We start from the raw sequence: 22,699 nt of genomic DNA on the forward strand, positions 1-22,699 counted from the left end.
TTCACTTTTAGCTGGTTTGTTGGGTTGCCTCGGAAGTGTGCTGCGAATGGAACCAGAACAGCGCCCCTGTCGGAAATATCAATTATAGCATTTTTTGTACGTAGCATTCCAAAGTCAATTCCTATTGGTTGCTTTAACCATCCCTCGAACCACTTCCTATCCAATGATTGGCAGTGATTCTACTTTTTCGTTTTGGCGGTGGTAGGAACCATGGCGGAAAATTTGAAAGGTAAGACTACTCTTTCAAGTAAAAAAAAAAAGAGCGAAATAACAAACACCATAGCACCAGACTGCTAATTATTTTATCCAAGGTGATACAAGGAGTAAATGGTGCCCGTATCGGACGGTGCAGTGACACGTGAAAGACTCAACAGCAACAACACCATCTTTTGATTGTTGTCATTCCTTAATACGTCTCTCTCGGTTAGCGCCAAGTTTTAACTTCTCTAGCTACATAGCTAGTTAGCCGTGGAGAATAGCTAACTAGATCCTCATGGATAATCCACCTAAATGTTGTACTGGTTGTGTAGTTCACCAAACGTTGTTAGTTTTACATCGCACAGCATTAATCACACTGCGAATACAATTTCCCTTTGAAGTGATATTGGTGTTGAGCTGTAGCTAGCCAAGTGGCCTCTGATGACGTTGTTGCTAACAGGAAAGCTAGCTACATGGCTAGCGATATTCTTAGTTAGCTTAACGTTAGCCGGTACCCATTGTTATCTTACTGGTGCAGACAGAAAAGGTCATTAATAACGTTATTTGGATTTAAGAAACGTTACTCAGCGAGGTGGATAAGTCCTGTAATCTTATTGCCCCTTGTTAGATAGCTTCAACGGAACAGTCGTGGGTTAACATTGTTATTAAAAGCTTAACGTAAGGGACTACTAAATCACCTCAGAATCAACTGACTTTTCATATGTTGTGGTCGTTTTGTGAACATTTGAAATGAAAAGATTATGCTAATGGGACTGTTAGGTTAACAGTCACATCGATTGTTTCTAACAGACAGGCCCTGAAACTAAAAACCTGTTTGAATCCTGGGATTGTAATAAACTTTGCGTAGCTAGGTAGGGTAACAACTTCAAGCATTCGGTGTGGTGCGGCCGTCCGACCACTGTTTTGCTAGAAAGTCTGCTCCAGGGACCGTACTCTGACAAGGTCAGTTATATGTGCTCTTCACCATGCACATACGTGCACTGTCGCTGTTAAAACACTGCGTTGTCATACTTCACAGTAAACTGTTTCATTGGCATTTAAAATGGTTGTCGTTGGCATTTAGCGTTTCTAAAAACATTTACGTTAACATGAAGTTAAATTAAACGTTAACGTTACTAAACACAATGTCATGCTATGTGTCATGTACGAAGTACTCATTCCTCCTGGCTTCTCTGTTTTGACCGTAGAGTGCAGAGTCCCCTGCAAGGCCACCACAGACGAGCTGGAGTCCCTCTGCCGTTCAGAGGGAGTGACGTGCAAGGAGCTCGGAGTTAGCAAAACCAATCTCACTGAATATGAAGTGGAGTATCTATGCAACTACAAAAGGGTAGTCCCAGTAGGGAAGCTAAAGGATGGAACGACTCCACCGCCACAGGTGAACTATTTTTTTCATTTAACTATTTGCCATAAATTATGTGCTTGTTTGACTCTTTTAAAAACAGTTGTTTCCAAGTCGTATAGTGTGAGACAATTATAGGTACAGCCAGAACCCCTTATTTTCCTCTTTACTTAGTCATGTACCATATGTAAGTTGTATAAATCAAACAGAAAGTGAAAGTAGTGGTCCTGGCTGTCTGCAGCAGGGAGTGTTACTTTGTCATCAGTCTGTATGTATGATCACATATATGTAACATACTTAGTGTTGGCTGTCTGTCATCAGTCTGTGTGTATGATCACATATATGTAACATACCTACTTAGTGTTTGCTTAACGTCGTTAGGTTAGTACAGTCCGCAATTCTTTTTTTTTTTTCTTCTTCTTCTTCTTCTTCTTCTTAAAAACTCCACCAAAGATACACCCTCTCCTTGAGTGTTCGATCCAAAATGCATAGGTGCACTGCCTTGTCAAGGACACATGATTCTCAGGCGAGGTTTTGTCCCAGTATGGAGCAACTCCTGTTCTGATTGGATGGATGTTAGATGTCAATGTCTTTTTTTCTTGATGGCAGAGCTTTGGATTTTTCATATATTTTCCATATAGCAAATCCTGTACTGATAAACAGAGGTTCGAGGGTGGGTTTCTCCCAAAACTCCATAAACAGTACTTGGAAAGCACTCAGCCTTTATTTGAAAGCTGTAGAGACCTGTTAAGACTTGGATAATCACAGAGACTAGATATTTCTTTCTGAGAAAATGTAGTGGTGGTCAGTGGGTGTCGAACTGTCCAATGAGTAAACCTCATATTCGACCCATGGGTTTTAGCCTCCTTACTAGCATCCCTGCCTCCTTTATCCAGGGTTGTGGGATTGTGTCCAGTGCAGGACTCTGCTCCATGCAAAGCAGAGAGAGAGAGAGGTAAAGAGAGAAACACTGCAAAAATGCACTCGCCAATCTGCCTCTACGGCTGTGATGTTCTGGGGTGCGTTGCCATGGTTAATCGCTGTGGTGTGTTCCACAGGAGCTGTACATGGTGAAGTGGCGGGGTTTCCCTGAGTCCAGGAACACGTGGGAGCCACGCAAGAACCTGAAGTGCGTGGCGCTCCTGAGCCAGTTCTACGAGGACCTGATGCTCGAGCTCCAACGACAGAGACGGCGCAGCGTGCCGCGCCGCCTGGACCCCGCCACCGCCTCCTACATGGTGCAGCGCGCCAAGCTGCGCAAGAGGCTACAGCGCTGGGAGTGCGAGCTCACCGCGCTCAACCTGCAGCGCGGCGGCGGCCGCATCTCCGTGCAGAACCACGTGGACCTGGTGGGCCCGCCGCGCAGCTTCACCTACATCAACGACTACAAGGTGGGCGACGGCATCTCGCTGACGGAGGTGGCGCTGGGCTGCGAGTGCACGGACTGCCACGGCAAGCCGGTGAACGGCTGCTGCGCCGGCGCCTCGCAGCACCGCTTCGCCTACAACGAGCAGGGCCAGGTGCGCCTGCGGCCAGGCATGCCCATCTACGAGTGCAACAAGCGCTGCCGCTGCGGGCCCGACTGCCTCAACCGCGTGGTGCAGCGCGGCATCCGCCACTCGCTCTGCATCTTCCGCACGGACAATGGCCGCGGCTGGGGCGTACGCGCCATGGAGCGCATACGCAAGAACAGCTTCGTCATGGAGTACGTGGGAGAGGTAGGTCAGGGCGTAGTATGAGTAAGGTTTTATCCTGTCCTTGCCTGTTGGGAGGGTTTGTTCTGTGGCAGATGGCTTCTTCATCAGATACTTTTTGATAAGCAATAGTTTGGGCAGTTTAATGATCTCCTGTACAAAAAAGGGCACAGGTGGCTTTAAAATGTCTTTTCTTCTCCCCATGACATTTTTTTCTGAAGGGGCTTTTGTAGAACTTACTGAGAAGATTTCTATGCATAACCCAGCCTCTGGTTCTTTCTGGATCTATGTAGCATTTCTAAAGAACATGTCTCACCACTGGAGCACAATTTAGACATAGAACGTTAACTTTTAAAGAACATTTTTGGTGTTTTGTAAATATGAAGATGATTCTAATTTCCCTTCTCGGGCTCTTTGCAGTTTTAAAGCACTGTTAAATGCACTGTTCGGTGTCTTACACATCTGACCTGTGATTGGCTTATTGTCATAACTAGCTTTTGATTGGGTGATGGTCTATTCCAGATAATCACAACAGAGGAAGCTGAGAGGCGAGGTCACATCTACGACAAAGAAGGAGCTACGTACCTGTTCGACCTGGACTATGTGGACGATGAGTACACTGTAGACGCAGCCCACTATGGGAACATCTCCCACTTTGTCAACCACAGCGTAAGTCACGTATATGCATCTGTGTTTGCATGTATGAAGTAAACTTTTCTATGATTTATGTAAATCACCATGAAGAGAGTCAGGTTACGAAACATTCACTGTGCCTAAAGTACTCAAAAGGAAATTGATCGGAAGCATGGTTGAGATGCAAATTGGTTGCAGGATCAAGCAGAGTTTTAAGACCTTGTGTGGTAGCTTTGGAAATAGATAATGTTCATCGATGGGGTGCATAGGTCGAGTGATGTGGATCAGCCAGCTCAGATGTGGCTGCCAAAGGATCTTAATCCAGCTGCTGTTTATTAAATTGCTTTACAGACCTCATTAACAGCCTGTAAAGATACATTTAAGATATCCAAATTGAACCAGCTTGTATTATGGAGGAATCTACGGCGCCACTGTAGCATATGCTCCTGAGATACACCTGCTTTTCACATTTTGCATTGACCTTTGACCTTTGTTATGTATATGTACTTGTGAAGCTCTGCTGTCGATTACACTGCTTTAAAAAAGTATATCATCATCATCATCATTGTTTATTCAGGGAAAATTGACTGAGCACAGAGCTCTTTTGCAGCAATGCCCTGATTGAGGCTACATAATACATACAACAATAAATAAACAAACCATAGCAAAACAAAACAGACAAAATAAATAAACAAAACACATTAAACAACTCAGAAATTAAGTATAAAAAAAAATATATACATAAAAGTAAAAATAATTAAATCAGAGAATCATTTAAAACAACATCATTGAGGCACATCCTTAGCATCTAAAAGGCTCTTGTATATATATCACATGCCTATACATGTCACATGCATCCACTCAAAATCATTCCAACACTAGTCCAGCACTGTGACTCATTTAGAATCAAGAATGATAGCATTGATGGCATCACAATCTTCGTCAAACTTTTAAGCCAGTCCGAGCACTTAAAAGCATCAGACTATTAGTATGTTTTACTGTTTGTCGTCTTTCAAGGTAAGAGATTTGATATCTGTAACTTTTAAAAGTGCGATTAGCAGGCACTGATTGATTGTTTTGAAAATTGCCTTTATTAACGAATGCCTCCTCCTCCAGTGTGATCCAAATCTCCAAGTATACAACGTTTTCATTGACAACTTGGACGAGCGGCTGCCGAGGATAGCATTTTTCGCCACTCGCAGCATTAAAGCTGGGGAAGAGCTCACCTTCGACTACAAAATGCAGAGTAAGTCTTCTGGAACATTCTCTATGGAAATGTGTGCTTGTTCTTTTCTGATGGAACTGGGTTCACATGACGTGGGGAACATTTATAGAAGTCTCACGTCTCACGTTCTGTGTTTAATTTCAGCATGACTAGTGTTGCTTGGACTTAGTTGGTGAAGAAGGGTGCTAATGGACCCCAGGAAGACTAGCTAGCACACAGACGTGCAGCTAATGGCCACTGTGGTGCAGTGGTTAAGGCTCACGGCTTTGTGAGCAGTGGACCCGGGTTTGATTCCCGATCCCTGCAGATTGTCTGTACGCCGCTTTGGATAAAAGCATCTGCTAAATACCAGACCTTTACCTTTAGCTAATGGGTAAACAAATACTACGGAGGTCACGGGTTACACTACCAAGGTCATGGGTTAAATTGCCGGGTAGCATGATGAAATGCTTACTTGTATTGTGCGTCACTTTCAGATAAAAGCAACTTGAGAATGAACGAATGTGATTTAGTCGTTGATGAAGCGTGTGTAATTGGGCCCTCTCCTTCTGTCCTTTCCCACAGTCGATCCAATGGATGCGGAGAGCACAAAGATGGACTCTAATTTCAGTGTGACAGGGCTCCCGGGGTCCCCTAAGAAACGCATGCGCATGGAGTGCAAGTGTGGTGTGGAGTCCTGCCGGAAATACCTCTTTTAGATGTGTCATGCCAAAAACTTAAACTGGAACTCGATGCCAAAACCATCACCTTCGTGTGTGTTTGTGTGGAGAACGTGATTACATGAAGAATGTTTGTTTTTACCCCCGTCGTCTTTGAGAGATACACGTCATATCAGCATTTAAACCTAAATGTATTTTGGTTTTTTTTCTGAGGAAAAATTGGATTGTCATGGTATATCAAGAGCTACACAGCTGGGGTGGAAAATTTGGATTGTCATGTATGTCTGGCCACGTCCATAATGCCCTCCGGCTAGTACATCTTTGGAACAAAAGAAGTTGTAGTTTAATTCTTTATATGTTTATTGTATGTTTTATTTTCTTTTAATTCCCATTGAGGCCGTTGTGTAAATATGTACAGCACTTTTTTTAGACACAGATGGATTTGCTGTTTTTTTATTTATGTCACACTCAGAGCCCCTTTTGCATTTTTGGCATGACACTCCAGTCATATCAGTTCAGTACTGGGTTTTTTTTTCTTTCTTTTAAGCGACAGCATTTCACGCCTAGTGCGATTACATGTTTATAAAATATTTTCTGTACATTTATTTTATCACTAATTAGAAGGGTCATTGTATAATGAGCTAAGGATGCTAATTTGTAGAGTTGTTAATCACTGGGATGTTTCTTTATTCTGTTATTTCTTGAAATGTGTTAACCAATTTTAATGTTTGATAGTTTTTTTTATTCAAGACCTTTTTTAAAAAAAAAAAATAAACAAAATATTTTTCTGTAAATGATAGCTGTACACTGCCTCATGCTGTAAGTAAAGGCCTTGCCAAAACATGACTGGACCTATCTGTGGTCACTACGCTCTTGTGTGTTTGTGTGATAAAACAACATGTGCTTAGAGGCTGATGCGGTCTGAATTTGTTACAGCTGAAATTCAAATGTGTAATTAGCTGCCTTGTCCCGTTTAAAAATCATGTATTTTTTCTTGATGAAGTGGGAAAGCTTCAAGGTTAAAATGTACTGTGAAATAAAAGCTTACCCCAGAAACGCTATTTTATAAGGTAGTTTATTAAATGCATCGATATATTTTATAAAATAGTTTAGCATGTGTTTTCTGAATCATGATGAATGGCTTTTTCCATCTGTTCACCGGTCACATTTTTCTGGATGATCTCAAACAAAGCTGTTTAAAGCAAACTATGCCTTAGAGCAGCTGATGTCGTATATCCTCTAGTGGGTCACACAGTACTACATGAGAACATTTCTATACTGGAAAAAAAAAGTAGCCCGAAAGCCCCTGTCACAGTCGGCTCCCACAGCCCTTAAAGTGACTTCTGAAAGTAGGTTAGCTGGAAAGAGTGGGTGCTGAGTATAGAAAACAATATATAGAAAAAAAGATATTCTTTACTGTGTTATATTAAAACAATACGGAGTTGACAAGTTGTGGTTGAAAGCAGTGTCTTCCTCTTGCTCTTCCTCTGCAGGACTAAAATGTGAGATTTCTCACATTGCCTTGTGCCGTGTGCAAACGTCTTGGGGCCAGTGACATTGCTTGCCGAAAAGAAACACTTTGCGTGGAAGTCTGGACGTGTTAGTGTTTCAACCCAAATCAGTCTTCAGACTTCCTCACATGGCTGTTTCGTCAGGGCGATCTCATCCACACTCAAACGTGCCCGCACAGAGCAGGCCGCACGAGAAGCCAACATGCCCCAGTGCTTCTCAGATACTGGAGTGAGCTTCGGTTCAGAGAGGTCACAGTTCAGTTTATTCAGAGAGGGATTGAGTAAACAGAAGGGCCTGAAAGAGAGTCATCTCTTCTGAGGGTAGTTGAGCGCTTCATTTGGTCATCGGAGTGGCTGAGCTAAACAACAGCCGTGAGAGAGTTTGCCTTGTTTGGCTTTTTCTGAGGTTAATTTGCAGCGTTTCTGAGGCTTGATTCGACCCAGTGTACTGCACATTCACTGTTCCTTTACTTGAGGTTAATCTGCAGCGTCTCTGACGTTTGATACGACCCAGTGTACTGCACATACACTTTTCCTTTGTAATCATTTGCATAAACATTTCCCTTTGTGTGGCTAAAACAAAACAAACATAGTCGGCTACGTGCTCAAGTTGCTATTCATATCCATCACCATGTTTTATATCGGGAGCTACACACCTGGTTGTGTGGCAGCTGATGCAGGTATTGTGTGACAGGGCACGGCTGTAACAGTGCCATGAATGTTCTGCCTTTTCCATGCCAGGGTTTTCATTTTCTATGGCAGTATGGGAGTTTTCTGTGCAAATCCATATTAGGATAATACTTTTTTTCTTCTCTCTTTAAGCAATTCTTACTTATTTCCTCATTCTTCCTGTAAAATTGGACTCTTACTCAAAGATCACACTCACTGAGAGGAGAAAGACGAGTAAGTTCAGATGAATAGCATCTGTGTTCGCTGAGGTCCAGAACGAGGCCTTTGTGTGGAGGGGCATGCAACAGTTTATTTAGGGAACAACAGAGTAGCCAAAAGGCCCGAAAGAGAGCAATCTCTGCTGAGAATAGCTCACTTCGTTGGGCCCTCCCGTTAGGCAGACTCCCAGAGAGACAGCAACTATAGACCTTTTCAAAGAGAGAAGCTCTCTGTAGCCCCACATTGTGAGAACGAATGTTATGTGATTCTGTATAATCTCTATGGTGTGTAATTCTTTTGGGTGGAAACCAAACTGTTTTGACAATTGGGAAGAGGCTCATTTATACATGTTCTGGGGCAACATAAATTGGGGTGGAATGAACAGGGGAGCTTTCATGATCAGTTCCTACCAAAATCACATTGGGCAGTTGGTACGGAGAATCACCTGTGGACAGTCGGTACGGAGAATCACCTGTGGATAAGCCGTGGTCACCGTTGTGGTGAACCGAGAATCGAGAGCTGAACTGAGAATTCCTCACCATTCGAGATACCATTTGAACTTCCCTAATCTAGAGTTTACTATTCCCTATGCCCATCAGATTGGTCTCTTATTGTTTATATGTCAGTGCTTTTTTACATTTACATTTTACATTTAGCAGACGCTTTTGTCCAAAGTGACGTACAAGGGAGAGAACAGTCAAGCTAAGAGCAATACAAAATGATATTGCTGTGGTATCTGAAACAATAAATATGTAGAAAGCCTGGTTTCCAATAACTATGTTCCTCCATTAATTTGTATAACTGTACATGTGCACAAGGGACCAATAGCTTACATCTCTCTTTGGAGTCCCAAATGTGTATTCAAAAGTGTGCTCAGACATCCTACAGTTTCCTAATCCATCATTAGGACTAACAGCTGTCCAAACAACTAGACAGAGAGGCAGCTTCATCTGGGCTATGGCACACATGGACCACATGTAACATTTTCCCTAGAGAACACTATAATGATAATATAATATTAGTAATAATACAATAATTATAATAGTAATAGTACTTTTATTGAAGATTTTATATAATCTGTTTCCAGAACAGTATAAAAAGTTTCCATGTTGAGAGGTAAACTGGTGTGACAGTTGACTGAGGGATTATTTACAAACGAGGTCTAGAGCAGGCGGTCTATGCTCAGGGGATTGTCACCCTATAACACTGGTCTCAGTTTTAAATGGCGGCTTGCCTGCCCTGTAACATGAAGCCTTGACTTCTATGCAATGTGTGACCTTTCCAGCAATATCAGTGCCATAGGTCGTTTAAAGGATACTCCCATCGAGTTTGTGTGTATAAACCCACCCCGTACAAGAACTGTCTCCCCTGAGCAGACACACACACACACACACACAAACACACACTCACTGTCTGTTTCTCACCCACACACACATGTAGAAACTTTATCTGAGCCTGCACGTCTGTGGAAAATGTAAACATGTGATCAGTCCTCCTACAGCTATGGACTCATCTATTGCATGCACATTCACACGTTGGTGCTGTTGGACATATTTGATCGTGTGAATCTGCAGTCCTATAACACAAGTTAGGTTTGTTGCACATATACTCCCACTCCACACTCAAAGAGCCACTCAGAGAAAATGACAAATGACACATTTTCATTTTCAAACATGGTTAAAACTATATTTATCTGATGGTTAACGGCTGAATATCACATATTTTGCGTATATGAAACACATCTAGTGAGACGAGAAACATGTTATCCATGCTGTGATACCTTAATGGAATACATAATATCTGTAGAGTATTTCATACAGAGACACATTTGTCAATGTCAAAAACAACATATACACACACACACACTACAAGAAATGCTTGTCACACAATCCACACAGCACACACACACACACACACACACGGAAATCTATGAACCTTCTCAAACCCTCCATCAAATATCACGGCATGCTTATGCCACAATTTGTCTTATAATTATCTGCATAAAGGACTTAAAACATCTGTTGCTGGCCTTTGGTACATCTTTGTTTTGAACATTTGTCATTACCCTACGCACAAAAATATACTATGTACCAAAAAATAAACGTATGAGGAAAAATAACTCTCGTTTTATCCATGAGATCACTTCCAAATTTCCATCTCTATTGTCTCATCCACTTCAACGTGTCCAGCACCAGTCACAGACCATTCACTTCCGACGCATTTAACCCTCTACAAGACGCCCGACTTGCAAGTGGGGCCATATTTGTAGTTCTGTACAACTACACATTTGACGTTCTTTCTTAAAGTGTCTTAAGAAAGGGGGGTGGGGGGGTGTTGGTTAGCCACATTCCTTATTCAAAAGTTGGAGGGGAATATGAGGATCATAATTCATTTAATATGGCACCCACTACACATCACATCCCATGCTTAAATCCTTCAGAAAACACACAGCCATACCCTTTCACTACACAGTCAGTGTTAAAGTGTAAATATAGTTTACCACACCACAAGTAGACTAGATTTCCAACGGTACATATGTTGTTACAGTAATGAGCACACCACATAAGATTTGAGGATGTGGGCTAAGATACAGTGGGGAAAATAAGTATTTGAACCCCTGCCGATTTCGCAAGTTTGGCCACTTGCAAAGAAATGTGTGATCTATAATTGCAATGGTAGGTGTATTTTAACAGTGAGAAATAGAATATCAACAAACAAATCCAGAAAACTGCATTTTATAACATTTATGATTTTATTTGTATTTGACGCAGAAAATAAGTATTTGAACCCCCAAGCAAACAGCAAGAATTCTGGCTCCCAATGACCAGTTATGTGCCCAAGAAGCACACAGATTAGTCCTCATTAGGCCTAACAAGGTACACCTGATCTCAACTGGTGACGTGTATAAAAGAAACCTGTCCAAAGAATCATACTTCACACTTTCAACCTCACCACCATGGGCAAGACCAAAGAGTTGACCAAGGACGTCAGAGATAAGATTGTAGACCTGCACAAGGCTGGAATGGGTTACAAAACCATCGGCAAGCAGCTTGGTGAGAAGCAGACAACTATTGGTGCGATTATTTGTAAATGGAAGCAACACCAAAAAACTGTCAATCGTTCTAGGTCTGGGGCCCCATGCAAGATATCCCCTCGTGCGGTATCTGTGATCATCCGAAAGGTGCAGAATAACCCCAGAACTATACAGGGGGAGCTTGTGAATGATCTCAAGGCAGCTGGGACCACAGTCACCAAGAAAACCATTGGCAACACACTACGCCGTAATGGTCAGAAGTACTGCAGCACTCGCAAGGTCCCCCTGCTCAAGGAAGCACATGTACAGGGCCGTCTGAAGTTTGCCAATGAACACTTGAATGATTCTAAGGAGGATTGGGAGACAGGATGTGGTCAGATGAGACCAAAATCAAGCTCTTTGGCATCAACTCGACTTGCCGCGTTTGGAGGGTGAAGAATGCTGAATATGACCCCAAGAACACCATCCCCACCGTCAAGCATGGAGGTGGAAACATTATGCTTTGGGGCTGTTTCTCTGCCAAGGGTACAGGACGACTCCACTGCATCGAGGGGACTATGGATGGGGCCATGTAACGTGGAATATTGGGCTTGAACCTCATTCCCTCAATCCCTCCCATTGAAAACGCAACCTTAAGGATTTGGAGAGGATCTGCAAAGAGGAGTGGACCAAAATCCCTCCTGAGATGTGTGTAAACCTGATGACCAACTACAAGAAAAGTCTGACGTCTGTGCTTGCCAACAAGGGTTATTCCACCAAGTACTAAGTCATGTTTTGCTAGGGGTTCAAATACTTATTTTCTGCATCAAATACAAATAAAGTCATAAATGTTATAAAATGCAGTTTTCTGGATTTTTTTGTTGATATTCTGTTTCTCACTGTTAAAATACACCTACTATTACATTTATAGATCACACATTTCTTTGCAAGTGGCCAAACTTGCGAAATCGGCAGGGGTTCAAATACTTATTTTCCCCACTGTATGAGTACTGAATTGTGTACACTGTACAGTAATGCATATTTTGTTGTTGTGTTGTTTGTTGTTAGACATGTGGAACTAAACTACTTATGTATGCAAAAAAAAACCTTGACTGATATAGAAATGTGACTGAACCTCTGCCTAGGTTAGGAATCAGAGTTAGGAGAGATGAGGATGTATTGAACTATCACTAAAGAAAAGATAAGGTTTGCGTTCCTTAATTATGCTTATGAGCTTATAAACATTAATGAAAGAAACAAAAAACACAATTTAAGCTTTGCAATGCATGTTGGCGATTGATTTGGAATTATCAATAAGGCACTTTCGGAGATAAAAGTAAAGGAAGAAAGGAAGATGGCTCAGAAACAATGTACTACTAAGGAGAGTCCCAACACAAAGAAGAGACTGGGTTCTTGCAGGGCTGCGATGAGACAAACCACCACGCTCAAGCCAACCGCCGCTGGCCTCAGAGTCCTCCCAATGCTGATGGAACTGTCTGGAGCTAAGGCTGAGATCCCAGAACTGTCTGGAGCTAGGGCTGAGATCACAGGCTGATCCAGTGCATCTTCAGACACTTCTGAGCTAAGGATGGACATGCAGGGTGGATAGGAAACATCAGCGAGGGACCCCAGTTCTTCAGTACCATCAGAAACATCCGCGAGGGACCCCAGTTCTTCAGTACCATCAGAAACATTGAGCCTGCCCTCCCCTGAGCCGTGAGCTGCATTTCTGGCTGATGGTGTAGTCGCTTGGGCAGTAATGCTGAAATACTGCGGTGAGGCTATTTTTTCACTTTCCAGTTCAACAGGTCTGCTGACAGATGTAACTGTCAAAACTTCATGATTGGTATATTCTGAATCCAAGGTGGCAGACGATTCCTCTAATGCATCAGCTTTGCATGGTTTGGGGTGCTGCAGTGATGTGAGTGACTTGGCAGCATCAGAGATCGTATCAGAGAGAGAGAGCCGGCTCTGGGTCTTACAGTCTTCGCCTGTTGGCCCTGGGTGGATGGGGCTTCGGTAGGTGGGGAACGAATGGGACATCACTGAGGAAGACACGTCCTCTCCTGCAGCTTGAGCAGATTCTTCCCTCAGTCTAAGCTCTGGCCCCCCGGAGATCTCCACTCTGCTGGAGGAGTCATCCGTTGACGTCAGCGGCCGTGGCCTCACCTGAGGGACTTCCTTGAGGTCGGCGTGTTCTCTCAACGGAGCGATTTCTTCTCCGATGTCTTCTGCGCTCTCATTCGATACACGTTCCTCAAGGCTATGCGAGCTGGCTGGTGACTTCTGCTCTGTGATGGCGCTTCTCTCTGACCCCTCCAGCCTCTCACTGGTGTCAGTCTCCTCTTCAATCTCTCGAAGCTCCTCGTCTACCCCTCCAACCACCTCTACCTCCATCTCAAACTCCTCTTCCATACCCTCAAACTCCTCCATCTTTTCAGCAAATGTAACCCCTGCATCTTCCTCCCTGTTCACATCTATTTCCTGATCTAAAGGCAGAGGTGGGGCAGCTAGCTCAGGGAGTTCTAACTGGTGAGGTATATCTGTTGCTACTACCAGTATTGGGTCTACGTCACTAGTCTCAGAAGGTGGCATGGCTGGTACGTCACTAGTCTCAGAAGGTGGCATGGCTGGTACGTCACTAGTCTCAGAAGGTGGCATGGCTGGTACGTTACTAGTCTCAGAAGGTGGCATGGCTGGTACGTCACTAGTCTCAGAAGGTGGCATGGCTGGTACGTCACTAGTCTCAGAAGGTGGCATGGCTGGTACGTCACTAGTCTCAGAAGGTGGCATGGCTGGTACGTCACTAGTCTCAGAAGGTGGCATGGCTGGTGTCAGTGCTGGTATCACACCATGGCATGCTGGGATTGCAGTTACATCCCCATCTTCCACCTCTTCCTGGACCGCTGGTTCGGTCTCTTGCTGTGTCTGCAGTGGGTGGTTAATTTCTGATCCAAATTCTTGTTCTGGTTCTGACAGTGGCAGTGATGCGTTGGCTTGGGTTGTGGTGTCCTGCTGATCAGCTGGGCTCATCTCTGTGGCTGGGGCAGTCGGTGTGAACTCTGTGGCAATGCTAGAACAGGCTGAGCCTTCTTTTGTTGTTATTGTTGTTGTTTTTGTTGTTGTTGTTGTTTGTACTGTTATTTGCACATGGTCTGATGTGGACGTGGACGTGGACGTGGACGAGAGAGATCCCTGCTCCTGAACTCCCACCTGTAATATAGAGGCAAATAGTGACAGCAAATACAAACTTAAGCTAAGGACAGTAATCTCAGCTAAGGACAGTAATCAGGTCTCCTATACCATGTCAAAGGTACAGTTTCAAAAGGGTTTCATGACTTTGGAAATATTCATGACCATTCAGTCACAAATGTAATCATTCATAGCACAACTAAAAAAACTGACCAGTTTGAAACCCGGTAGGTTTAGGAGTCAAGAACAATTTTCCAAATATACAAACACCATACTTTATATTTCCTATTATTAAAACGTTTTTAATATGAAATAATAATAATAATAATAACAAAATAACTCATTCACCATATAAATGCACTATAATCAAAAATGGTTCCATGGTTTTCCATGACTATGGGAACCCTGACTACCAAGAACCAAATAATTAGTACTGAGCCTTCAGAGACAATGCTGAGGCAGTACAACTGGCGCATCAGGGGTGTGCCCAGTGAACCATTTTTCAAACCAAAGGCGGGTGAAATCTAGACGGTAGATTGCATAATTTTTGAGGATATATAGATGTGACATAAGTATACCCTAGTTTAAATTCTAAAGGGTTGTTGTTTTTAATTGTCAAAAAGACCAAATTGAAAATAATTTCTTGGTGATTCGCCCTCTTAATTGACTTCATCTCAAAGTACAAGAACATCTGCAGCTTCTGTGGTTAAAACAATTCGTCTGGAGGTGTTTTTTTCCTCCCAAGAAGGCCAAATAAATGCGGCTCGCTCTGTCCGATCTCATTCTTGACACACTGGATTTCTCAGCGTTATTTACATTCAAATAATCAGACAGAAGCATGTGTTCAGTATTCAGTGTGCAGGTCTGTTGATGAACACAATGCATGACAGGACTGAAACGGCAACAACCATGCGTAACTTAGTGAGGCAAGGAAGCTCTTTCAGACATACATGAAACAACCTAGATGTCAACATTTTGACATCCCGATGTACATTCATCAAAATAAAATTAAACCACAATACACACACATTTATGACACACCATAATGGTCGTGAAATTGATACAGAGTCTGCGGAAGCAATGTTTCCTGTTGGTACACTGGGTAGTGTTCTCCTCAAGCACAATGAAACAAAATCAAACCTTCAAACTCAAAGAGCACAAAGGGAAGTGATTGTGTATGTTGTCATACTACAGTTACAGTATGTACATTAAACTTGTTTCTCTAACAGGAACACATCACATTAGAACAACTCTGTTATGGCTATGTGGAAATCAAATGATATAATTCTATTCTCTTTTTTTTCATATCACGAACAAACGTTTCTCTCTTGGGCTCTCAGAGGGCATATTTAAAAGTGTATTAAATGGGTTTTAATTAAATTCTCACATCGCCAAAATTCCAAATAATTGTACCTGTATCCTTACACAGGCAGAGATCTATGCATCATACTTGATGTTATATTTGATTATTAATAGGACAAAGCTACAATATTATAATATGATTGTAGCGTGTTTTAAGAACAGATGTGATTTCCATGAGTTCGGGAACACGGTAGTCCAATGGCCTTAGTTCCAGTGAAGTGAAGTGAAGACCACTGAAGGCTAACAGCAATCTGAATGCTAACAGCAATCTGAATGCTAACAGCAATCTGTAACTGTGTAATCTGTATTAGTTCAGATTATTTATATCCATCTAGATCAGCATTCTTCAATCCTGTTCCTGGAGGACCAATGGCACTTGGTCTGTTTTTTTCAGGTCAATATGACCAGAGGAATCTGAACACAACCCACTTAGCTAATCAAATATCATCAGCTCAATTAAATTCAGTGTGTTCAAACAGGAAGACCAAATCATGAAGTAATGGGCTGGATTAAGAAGGACCGATTTAGACAAACCAGACCGTAAAAAACGTTATTCTCTGTTAATGGTTATATCATGTCAATATATCTATGAGATGCATGAGGTGAACAGGGAAATGTACAACGGGAGGATGGCGTATGCAGCACATGCAGGTGGTAGACAGTTAACGAGCTTTGTGCACATTACCTAATGTCTGGCAGAAGCTTCAATAAGCTGTGTTCAACAGAAAAACAGTCATTGAGGTCAAACGTGATATAAACAACTATTACTTCACAAACAACAGGAGGAAAATTATTAGCAATGAAAAAAAAGCATTTCATTAGAACTGTTTAATGACTTAATATAGGGCCCTAGTTTGATAGCAGAAACTTGGCGAAAATGGCCCGGGCAAGTTGTGTTAAACTCCAGCGACAAATGGATTGGATATCCTTGAAGTTTACACATTTCTATGTTGGTACTGTTGTAGCAGACCTTTTTGAAAATGTGTGTGCAGAGTTCTGTAACAGTGACACAATCCATGTGTGCATAATCAGAACATAATATGCTGTTGCAGTAAATGCTTAAGACGATTCTTTCGCATTACCACACTGTACACCTCCTATTGGGGACCCGGGTTTCCATCTCCAAACTTTCACTTTCATAGACAACAGAGCTGACCTCTCCTACTCCCACTAGCCGCACTGCAGGGAGTGCCAGAAAGGCTGCTGAAAATATTTAACATTTAAACAAAGATGTAAGCTATACATCTTTCATTTGTAGTACCCAGCTCCAAAGTTGTAGATGTGTTCTATTATATGAATTTAGATGATTAAATGAAATGTGTATCACATGTTAGTGTCTTGGAAGGGATGTGGTTTGGGCAATTTAAAACATGCTGACAAGCTACAATTATGTGTCAACGAATGTAACCGTTTTGAAGGAGAAGCACTACGGTTTATTCCTTGTAAAAGCGCTCTTGGCAAACACTGTCCAGAACCTGTGGCAATATTGCCATCCTCTTACATCGCAATCTCGTCTGACACTTTCAGTTTAAAGGGATTGTTCTACAATGCTATTGGTCAACTTTAACCAAAACTTTCCCTAATTACCTTTCGGCCGGGCTCTACCCACTAAGTGCCCTTGACCACACCTGTACCTCTCTCTCTGAAGCATCTATTTTGTGTGCACAGGTGCGCGTGCACGGCCGTTTCCGCCATTCGTTTTCGCTCTCAAACTAAGGCTCAATATAACATATTCAGTACTGAATATGAAATATAACAACTTGAAAATATGTATTCAGTATATCTGAAACTGACATTTGAGTTGTCAGTTTGTGGACTAATACATTTCATCTTAACATTGCATCATATGATCTTAACATTGTATTATATAGAAACTGAATGGCCTTTAACAGATTTTGAATGATGTATTGATTATTTTCATTGAAAATGAAGTTAACATGATGACCTCAAACATAATAAAAAGAGATACACACATGAAGTCACATATACATAAACTAATAGATGAACACACACAAACATGTATACATACATACATACATACATACATACACATAATAGGGTTAATTCTGCCAGTAATAAGCAAGTGATATTTTACATCAAATAAAATGATGTTCCTGAATTAGAATGAATGAATTATATTTTGTTCCTGTACATATACTTGCATTTGTCTCCATGCATGTACCAATGTATTTATGTATCTTTTTTAAATGTATTTTAAGTTTTCTATTTTACAGTGTATCACAGTAATGTTATGTTGTGCGTTTCTGTTGTAAGTCTTATGACATCCACATTGTTTAAACACCATCCAATATTGCAGAATTTGTCAGCCCTTTGGACATACAACACTGCTTACAAAACATCCTTTGTTGCATCACAGAGCATAATTTGGTGAAATAAAATGTATGCAGGTACAGCGAACTGTAGAAACAGTCTGCGTGCCATAATGTCTATGAGAAAATCAGACCACTTTATATAAAACATATTTCACATAAGAGAAACAAGATATTATTAGAACAAGATATTGTTCTAAATTAGAAACTAGCCATGAACATTCACATTGTCTGTATTTAGGAAGTTTAAGTTAAAAAGATGAGTGTAAATTCAGTAATGCCTGTCAATTAGAATATTATAAAATATGAATATTACACATTTGTAATATATAAATAATGAATGGTTTAGTGGTAGCCTACTGTTTAGGCCTACCTACATCTATGTTATCCTGTATGCTAATAGCATTCTAGAATATTGACTTTATTCTGATCTTCCAGAGTATTTATTAGAATCTATTTTCAGGTAATAAATAGGATCATATTCTAGAATGCATTCTAGATCCATACTCTCTTCATGGAATGAGATTGACTGCTACTGTGACCGGCCTACTCACATCGATGTCCATCTCCGGATGAACGATCACAGGCTGCACGGGCCGTGGCCGCTCCTCAGGCTCTAGTCTCCTAGGCCCTAGATCAAAACAGGGAGCAGGAAACCACCGTATGACTCAAGGGGGAAATCAACTGTAATGATGCCACAATTAAAAAAAGTGCCCATTTTAAAATCCCTCCACTAAGAAACGAATCATGCATGTACTCAGTACCTCTATCAATGTGCTACAATCACATTTTTAGATGAACTAAAACAAAGCAAAGCGCAAGGATTTCCATAAACAGCGTCTGAAAATTTCAAGGTGCTCATAAGATGAACTATCTGCAGCTTCAGATATGAGGCTGCATACTGCATTAAGATGAACACTTGCAGTGACTAGTGTTTAAGACCATTCGCTTTTGCTTGATAAAATACTAGTTTCACATTAAAGTTGCTGTAAACATCTAAACACATGAGCCCACCCCCTCCTGCTGATATGCTGTGCCCCATGCATGTCATTGGCAGGCTGGGACGCCCGTTTGTGTGGACTTCTCTTGATTGGTTAATACAGCGGGAAAAACTGATAATTTATGTGTTGATTACCAAGAGTCCCAGACAGTGTTTTCCCCCTTACAGCATGTATTGTAACAACAGCTGTTCAGTTACATCCAATTTGTCTTAATGGTGCAGTCCTCCTTAAAGGTGAACACCTTCCTACGCCACTGTTTATATATAACCTACCTTGCATGTTAAAGCGCAATATCCCATTTTAGTATGAAATGTATGTACAAGCTCTTTACTGTAGATTAATCATGCAAGAAATCTACCTGACAAGTGTGATTCCTTTATGTTTTTTTTTCAGACCTTTTCCATATGGGCTGAGCTCAATTATCAACAACATTTCCCCAGAAGTGCAGACTCTATCTTTAAGAAGTCCACTGTGTTGCTTATAGCAGCTTCAAGCACAGTGCCTAAATGCCCTGAATCATTTTGCAGCATTACCAAGTGTACCTTCATCATCGTCATCTTCAGAGTCATACTCATACTCCTTTCTAGAAGAGGAAGAGAGATTCATTTTAGAACATCAAAATGCCATGCAAGACAGATGATTCAAACAATTGGATGAATGGAGTGGTCAATTATATCAGAATGGAACATCGGAATGGAACATCAGAATGTGCAGGCCTAATTTGGTCAACAGCAGGCACTTGTAGTCACTGATGGCAGGGTCATTTGTGAGTTCATGTGGGATGTGCTCATGTGAAATTTCTTCAGTGAAAGATTGCGAGATTTGTGTGTTATGAAGCTCAGACACATGCTTCTGGACATTGGCTGCTAGAAAGAGCAACTCTACACACTGAAACCTAAAAATACTTAGTACCGTGTTCACTACTGTGTAATAACTGTGGCCAGTGCTTGAAATAAGTTGGGGAAAAGGCACTCATGAAGTTATCCTGATAACTGAAACATTGGCACAGAATTGTTTTTTTTTTACCCACAAGCACTTTCTGAATAATGGGCACAAGGATGAAACAGGCCTCTTACAATCCAACTCACTATAAGGCTGTGCTCATTTACAGTGTACGTGCACTCGCTCCTTAGAAGGCCATAACCTATGAGAGACATGCCTGTAGCCGCTCCTTCACAGCCCAACAGCGAGTGGAAAGTCACGGTGACCCTGGTGGCATTTGCCTCAGGTGACACCATCTCAGCTACACCAGCGTAGGACCTCAGAGATCTTAGGCCCTGGGGGCTCCTCCTGTACACCCCTCCCTTCCATCCAGCCCTCCAGAAGCCAACCATCCCCCTCCCTTTACCCCATCCCACCTCTCCCCTTACCCCACCGCACCCCATCCGCCCAGCTGCGCTCCCTTTTGCAAGACCTTCACCCTTTTGCCATTACGCGTGACCTGATGTAAGTAGGATGGTGGATCACGTGGATCTACCTTAACCTACACTCCCCCCTAGAACCTACCCTAATTATATGCACTTCGCTCGGATACTTGGCTTGGTCTTCTCGCCTTGTTGGTTTGTGAGGTGCTAGCGTGTTAGCCGCCTGTAAATCTGTAGACACAGCACAGAGCATCTCAACCCTTTCTCGTTTGTTATCACTCGAAGGGAAATGTTGGTGTTTTCACAGCATCTGCTCATGGCATTTATACTTACACATGCATAAGTAAGATAAAAAATAAATACAATTTTTAGCTGCCAAGTATATCTGGTAATGTAACACTTAGCTCCCTCAAACGTGTTAAAAAAGACTTTGCTTGTATGTCATGATATGCGTCTTCAAATGAACAGATGTGGTACACCTTCATTCTTGAAACCATAACATGGAAATCTACCTTTGAGTGTTCAAAGGGAGTGTAAAACAACTGCTAACCTTTCTGGTTTGTCATGTCTGGTTTGGTTTGGGTACCAACACTCTTTACTGCCCTTTTCACATTAAAAGCCCTGAAAGGTGACACTGTTCCAAGCGTCTCACACCCTGGAGTGCGGTAGTGGGGGTCGGGGGTGTTAGCGGTGTACCCTGGCGGAAAATCATTGTCACTGAGCCTCAGCCCCAGTCTCCGACTCTGTTGCTGGGTCTGTCTGTTTCCCACTCCTCTCTCTCCCACCACGGAGCAGAAAGGTCAGGGGTAAGTCATGGCTGAAAGCGACACCTGCCTTGTCCTATTTTCATGCTCCTCACACACTCCTGGATGGTTGCCATTCTGAGGGGTGTGTGTACGCTGGGGTCTAAAGGCCAGGCCCTGGAAGCTCTGCATATAGAATGACTGACTGAAGTGAAGCGTAGTTGTCATCTCTGACTATTTGCAAGATGCTGTGTGTTGAATTGAATTGAATTGAATTGAAAACACCTAACAGACTTGTGCTCTTTTAGAAGGAGAGTAATACCAATGTCAAATGCCAAATGATAATGCTACTTTGCCTGGGGCTCGCTATTCAAAATACATACTTACCCTGGCTTTAGTATACCCCTCAGGCTATGCACATCAATCCCAGAGGCTTGAGCGAAAGGGTCTTCATATGTAACATGAAGAGTAACCGAATAATTCTTGCCAGAGTTGTTAGCCCAGAAGTCTCCATTTGACGTTTCATAGCGCACCACAAAATCAATTCGCGCGCCGTCGAAAAGGAAAGGAGGTGCAAAGGATAATTTAAACGAGAACTGGTCGGACTCTCCATCATTAGAATCTTCCACATAATCTGCCGGATAATCAAAGTAGGTGCCCCAACCGTCCATGGTAGAACGGATGTACACTGACTTGCTGAACGAAATATTGAGCACACGAATCGTTCCGGAGAATTCCAATGGCTCGTCTGCATCGAAAGACACGCGCTGCACCTCGACTTTACCGGCGCGCACAGCTCTCATCAACTCATCGCCAGATAACTCCTGAAACTCTGGAGACAGGCGGTAGGTTGGTTCGCGTATGGCGGTGCGATAACGAGCTTCCTCTGCCTCCCATCTTTCGGTGTCTTCATCTTCATCAAACGCGTTGAATTCTCTGACATCTATCAGATCTCCACCTGTGGAATCAGCGAATGACACTCGGCGTTTAAAATGATTTCGAATTCGCATATACTCCGCCGTCTCATCAGCAATCGAAGGGCCGCGCTTCCTGGGCACGGGAGAGGATCTGGGTATGAGTCGACTATCATCCTTATTTTCCTCGTCTTCGTCATCCACGGGAGAATTGCTTTCATTCTTCACCGGGACGAAGAGATCTTTTTCATCCGGGATGGCTAAGAAATTATTGTTTTGTGACATCTTGTCACGTTTCGACTAGCATCTGACATAAACCATACCATCTGATGCAACACTTTAATGCAACCCTTTACCCTAATGTAAGCTCATTTACACCAGCGACCCTTTCCGGCCCATTGTTAGACCCGATTATGAACGTGTCTTCTTGCACGGTGCCAATGGAGAACTGCAGGCGAGTTCTGCTCCTGTAGACTGGTTCTGATAGTTTACTGGGCATTGCGCGCATTGCACTTTGGATGTTCGACTTGGACTGACAAGAATAAGTGTCTATTTATAGACAGAAATTGCGTGTCCATGGTTTGACCACGGTCAAAAAGAGAGGAATCGTTG

The 22,699-nt window shown here is 42.4% G+C and overlaps 2 protein-coding genes across 3 annotated transcripts; one reads left to right on the forward strand and one right to left on the reverse strand.

The window, feature by feature from the left end:
- The first annotated feature begins 68 nt into the window (after nt 1–68).
- Nucleotides 69–6,826, forward strand: suv39h1b (suppressor of variegation 3-9 homolog 1b). Its single transcript, XM_012820110.2, has 6 exons — nt 69–229; nt 1,407–1,594; nt 2,617–3,276; nt 3,775–3,921; nt 5,002–5,131; nt 5,675–6,826. Exons 1-6 carry the CDS (start codon nt 211–213, stop codon nt 5,806–5,808), a joined length of 1,278 nt encoding a protein of 425 aa, XP_012675564.1. The 5' UTR covers nt 69–210; the 3' UTR covers nt 5,809–6,826.
- Nucleotides 6,827–12,137: 5,311 nt separating this feature from the next.
- si:ch211-167b20.8 (flocculation protein FLO11) lies at nt 12,138–22,699 on the reverse strand. 2 transcript variants are annotated; one of them, XM_012820103.3, is made up of 4 exons: nt 21,561–22,699; nt 19,600–19,649; nt 18,620–18,696; nt 12,138–14,394 (listed from the first exon to the last, which is right to left on the reverse strand). In XM_012820103.3, exons 1-4 carry the CDS (start codon nt 22,370–22,372, stop codon nt 12,541–12,543), a joined length of 2,793 nt encoding a protein of 930 aa, XP_012675557.2. In that variant the 5' UTR covers nt 22,373–22,699; the 3' UTR covers nt 12,138–12,540. The 2 variants fall into 2 exon arrangements, with proteins under 2 accessions (XP_012675557.2, XP_012675558.2); XM_012820104.3 differs by having other exon boundaries at nt 19,609–19,649; nt 21,561–22,698.

The sequence above is a fragment of the Clupea harengus genome, chromosome 4 (assembly GCF_900700415.2).
Source record: "Clupea harengus chromosome 4, Ch_v2.0.2, whole genome shotgun sequence".
NCBI lineage: Eukaryota > Metazoa > Chordata > Actinopteri > Clupeiformes > Clupeidae > Clupea > Clupea harengus.

What these genes read in the sequence shown, in the direction of transcription:
- si:ch211-167b20.8 (XM_012820103.3), bottom strand. Translation starts at nt 22,372, where the DNA reads ATGTCACAAAACAATAATTTCTTAGCCATCCCGGATGAAAAAGATCTC. An exon ending in AGGGGTATACTAAAGCCAGG is followed by an intron (nt 19,650 to 21,560) that starts GTAAGTATGTAT and finishes TTCCTCTTCTAG; the next exon opens with AAAGGAGTATGAGTATGACT. An exon ending in CGATGATGAAGGTACACTTG is followed by an intron (nt 18,697 to 19,599) that starts GTAATGCTGCAA and finishes GTTTTGATCTAG; the next exon opens with GGCCTAGGAGACTAGAGCCT.
- suv39h1b (XM_012820110.2), top strand. An exon ending in GAACGACTCCACCGCCACAG is followed by an intron (nt 1,595 to 2,616) that starts GTGAACTATTTT and finishes TGTGTTCCACAG; the next exon opens with GAGCTGTACATGGTGAAGTG. An exon ending in CCCACTTTGTCAACCACAGC is followed by an intron (nt 3,922 to 5,001) that starts GTAAGTCACGTA and finishes CTCCTCCTCCAG; the next exon opens with TGTGATCCAAATCTCCAAGT.